A 4,501-nucleotide genomic window follows, 5' to 3' on the forward strand; every position below is an offset into this window, starting at 1 on the left:
TGTATATTCTAGCTGTGAGTGCCTCTGGTTGTGTTAGGTGGGACGCCACCTCAGCATGGCCTGATGAGTGGTGCCATGTCTTTGTTCTTAAAGTAAATGGACTCATATGTATGTACATGGCTCTTATCATAGGCTGTCTCCTATTTTGAGTTCTTGGAAGGAAATGAGTAAGGAATATATATCTATTTATGGATAATCATTCATAGAACATTATTCGGTGTAAAAGAGGAGACTATCAAATGCCCTTTAAATATTGAATAAAGTGTATTTAACTCTTGAGGGCAAGGATTGTGTTTATTTATTTCTGTGTCCCCAAATCTTAGGACAATCTTGGTGTTGTAGCTACTTGATGAGTGTCTACTGAATGAGTATCTCTCGAAAATAGTCAGCTTCTCAGACCAAAGTCCCTATGCTAGGTATTTTTACAGCCCCAAATTCTTAACACAGTGGTCAATGCCCAATAATACTTCATGCATACATGAATGAAACTTACATTGGACTCTACAATATTTTGCACCTATAAAGCAGAGATTTAACAAGTCAAGTCAATGAACAGTTATCGAGCATCGTCTCTGAGACAGGCAGGGCTGCAACAAGTACTTGATATATGAATAGATGAGCCTTAATTCAAACGTAACGTATTTTGCTTTGATAAAGCAGAGATTTTTCAGTAAGCAAGACAAGAAGCATTTTCTAAGTGCAGACCACACATCATTTCAAGTGCTTTTGATGGCAACCATCATTCTAAAGAATAAACGCTTCATTCTTAATACAGCTATATGTGTAATCAGAGGTGAAAAAGGTGGGAAAAATAAAACCCATCTATCAAAGAAGGGAAAAAAATACCATGTGATTTTAGCTGTTGGCTTCCCTTTATTGATCACATCTTGGGAACTTCTAAATACAGAGATTCATAACTAAGTCCATTTAGTTGAAATTCTTCCAATAGTCTGTGGAGTTCAAATCTCTCTAGAGGTGAGTTCTACAAACAGCAGGAAAAGGAAAATGAACCAAAATGGAATTGTGCCACAAATGAAAGGAGGAAAGAAATTTTTTTAGCATTCAACAGCTAAGAAATGTTCCTGTTTATAATCAGCGTGGAGAAACACTAACACTAAAAAATGCAGTATATTTGGATTAAATTTAGAACATTTTTAAGGAATTTTTAAAAATTGAAATCTCAACATAAAGGGACAAGTGGTTAGGCTTCACCCTATCCTGCTGCCCAGTCTGAAATCAGAATAAGATTTGACTAAAGTCAACCATTACAGGTTGAAACCGATTGACAAATTCAAAAACATAAAAGTACAGTAAAATAAATAACCAGAACAAAAATATTTGTGCTGAATGAATTAGATTTATTAAGAGACTAACAGCCAAACCCCTTCCCACCCACACGCATTTGTAATACATTGATGTTGATGCAGAATTTAATACTAGATGAGCAGAGCAATAGTAAGAGGCAAACTTCTTGCTTTACTGCTAAAATTCAGGTATGTTAAAGAAATACATTTTGCTTTCTTTGGCTGTAGATGAGTATCAGTTCAACATTTGATGCCTGGGTAATTTGTTCAGCATCATCAAAGACCTGGACCTCAGTAAGACATTAGCAAGAAGATGGAAGATGCATCTCCCAAGCACATCTGAAGGCAGGAAAGCAGTCTTTGCTCTTCAGGTTGTCCTATGCATAAAGAGTTGATTGAGAGTCCGGTAGTTGCCTGGAGCCGTTGGTTCATCAGTAGGTGCTGTAGCCAAAGCCAGAGCCAGAGCCCCAAGGCCTGGAAAAGCTGCCACCATAGCCACAGCCCAGGTTGCTGATGTTGCTACCACCAAAGCTGTAGCCCAGGGAACTATAGCCATTGCATCCAAGACCATAGTTCAGGGGAGAGCCCAGGGGCACGACAACATTCAGGGGGGTGGCTCTGAAGGTCCCATGGAAGTTGGTTCCATAGCAAGGATAGCCTGGGAAGTAGCTTCCACAGCTGAAGAAACGAGTCATGGTGGCAGGAGTTGAGAAGGATTTGGATCAATTGGGAAGAGCAAGTTACCCAAGTGTGGATGGAGTTCTCCTGCACGGGGCTTTTTATACCTCAAGCTGGTGGGCATGACACGCTTGTCTAGACATCTTCCCATTCATTTGCATAAATAATTCTATCATTTGCTAATAAAATGCATACAAAGGAACCCACAGACTCATTGCCCACATTTTTTTGGCCTTCCTGTTTGCAAAGGAATGTGTTGTATCTTCAAAGCGAGTGATCATCCTTGACATACAATTGAATTCTTTTCATCAGCAACCCATAGTTTACTGTTCTGATAGCATCATGTGAAACTCTAAATCCTTTGATTATAAACTCCTCCCTACTGACATAGCTAGATTTAAAAAGCTTTGGCAACAATGTAAACGCTTCTAAAGCTTCCTGAAATTCTCTCCATATCTCATTCAAAAACATTGGTATACTAACTGCTTAATGGGTACAGTTTCTTTTGGGGGGAAGAAAATTATTTGGAACTAGGGGTGGTGGTTACAAAACACTGTGAATGTACCAAATACCACTGAATTGTTTGCTTTAAAATGGTTCGTTTTATGTTCTATGAATTTCATCGCAATAATTTTTTTTAATTTTTAAAGTATTGCAACACAAGTTCTTCAGCACAAGTCTTTTTACAGAGACTGCAAGGCCCCCAAGAATAGAATGGCTGTGGATAAACCACTAGTAATTTTCATGTATTTCATTTATGAGCATCCTCCTTGTTAACATGTATTTTTTTTTCACAGAGAACATACAATCTTTGGTTGTAAACTATCTAGAACACTGCCAAGCTCTCTTGTAGAGTTGCGACTCTGGGGCTTAGTGGAATGATGCCCAATTTCAAAGTCATGTTATACCATGTTTGGTTCTTATTGACTCCTGGTAAAACAAGCCTCGATGCCTTGACCCACTGTGCAATGCCAGTTGGATTTAAGAATGCAGCACTGACTTCTGCTCCCATTTCACCCTATAGGGCCATTTCTCATGATGAAGGTAAGCCAGAGAGAATTTGAGCTCAGCAAAGCTAAGTCTATTTCAATTCAAACGTTTAGGAAATAATCTTTTTTGTAGATGAAAAAGAGTCTGGATTCTTTGTAAAGTAGAAAAAGAAAACTTTGAGGACACCAACTCCTTTGATGTATTCCCGCCTTAATGGACAATCATAGAGCCTAACAGGCAAAACTAATTATTCCAGTCAGACCTCTCTCTCTTTATTAAGATTCCACCTGACAGAAGAGCTTTCTACAGATTATTTTACGTAAGTAGATATGATTTCTTTTATTCTACAAACTGATTACATGTTATGAGAGTTTGCAGTTGGAAGGAATCAAAAGATTAGGTCTATTTTCAAATTCAGTTTTTAAGAAAAGAAATGAATTGAAGTGATAAGAGGCTGTGTCAAGGGTGAAAATTATATAAACTCTACATCCAATAATCCAGAAAACTCAAAAATATGTCTGTGAGTAGGAGAGGGCAGAGGTGACTAAGAATTATAAGTGTTTGGGTGGTTGCTTGAAAAATTTAACTGCTGATTCTCCCGTGCAATGACATTCCAACCTGTAATTTGGACCTGCTGCCACCAGGTGGCAGTGGTATTTTAATTACTCAGTTGAACTACAGGACTGAAGTTGAGGTTTCCAAATGTAAGCGGACAGAATCCCCTAAAGAACTTGTTTGAAATTCAGATTTCCGGAGCTCTCCTCTCCCACTACCACCATGAGATTCTGCAAATTTATATTTTTAATGAGTATCTCAGTTGATTCTCATGGATAAATCATCCGGATAAATTCTGGGCCGGTGTTTGATGAGATTTCAAGGAATTCATCTTTCCTCGGCTCTGTAAAATTGCCCTGAGCTGCTTATCGCTCATTGGCAGGCGTGGTGAGCGTCAGCCACAGGTGTCCTATTTCCTTTCACTCTAGGCGATAGACGTAATTAAAGAAAAAAACCTTTGTTTGTCTTTTCCATTTCGCCTGTGCTCTGTTTTCTTTCTCAGCACACACCTGAATAGTAAGGGAAGTAACAGCAATGTGTCCAGGCACCTTCCAAGAAGTGAAACCCCCCTGAGCTCTCCACCCTTCCCTGCTTGGTTCCCCTTCCCCTCATCCCTGCTTCCTAAGAAAGAAGTAATACATAAGCTCTTCCCCCTGAAACTCTGCTCTCTGGAGAACATAGACCAAAACAGCATCTCAAATTTTTTTTCAAATATACCTTCTTTGAGATGCAATTCACATATGGTAAATTTCACCCTTTTAAAGTTTACAGTTCAGTGGTTCTTCTATTCACGGAGTTATGCAACCACCACCATTATCCAATTTCAGAACGTTTTCATCACCCCAAAAAGAAACCTCATACCCATTAAAAGGCACTCCTCATTCACAACCTGGTGGTTGTGAACTAATGTAAGTTCTGTCTCTATGATTTGCCCTTTCTGGACATTTCACATAGAATGACACAACATGTGGCCT

The 4,501-nt window shown here is 38.9% G+C and overlaps 1 protein-coding gene across 1 annotated transcript; it reads right to left on the reverse strand.

Moving 5' to 3' along the window:
* Positions 1-1,337: 1,337 nt before the first annotated feature.
* LOC124231379 (keratin-associated protein 7-1) lies at positions 1,338-2,076 on the reverse strand. The gene has a single exon (XM_046648163.1). The coding sequence runs from the start codon at positions 1,997-1,999 to the stop codon at positions 1,736-1,738; it is 264 nt and encodes an 87-aa protein (XP_046504119.1). The 5' UTR covers positions 2,000-2,076; the 3' UTR covers positions 1,338-1,735.
* Between the last annotated feature and the right edge of the window lie 2,425 nt (positions 2,077-4,501).

This window comes from Equus quagga, chromosome 21, assembly GCF_021613505.1.
Source record: "Equus quagga isolate Etosha38 chromosome 21, UCLA_HA_Equagga_1.0, whole genome shotgun sequence".
Classification (NCBI taxonomy): domain Eukaryota; kingdom Metazoa; phylum Chordata; class Mammalia; order Perissodactyla; family Equidae; genus Equus; species Equus quagga.

Bases quoted from the DNA above. Each gene is read 5' to 3' on its own strand.
- LOC124231379 (XM_046648163.1), bottom strand. From the start codon at position 1,999: ATGACTCGTTTCTTCAGCTGTGGAAGCTACTTCCCAGGCTATCCTTGC.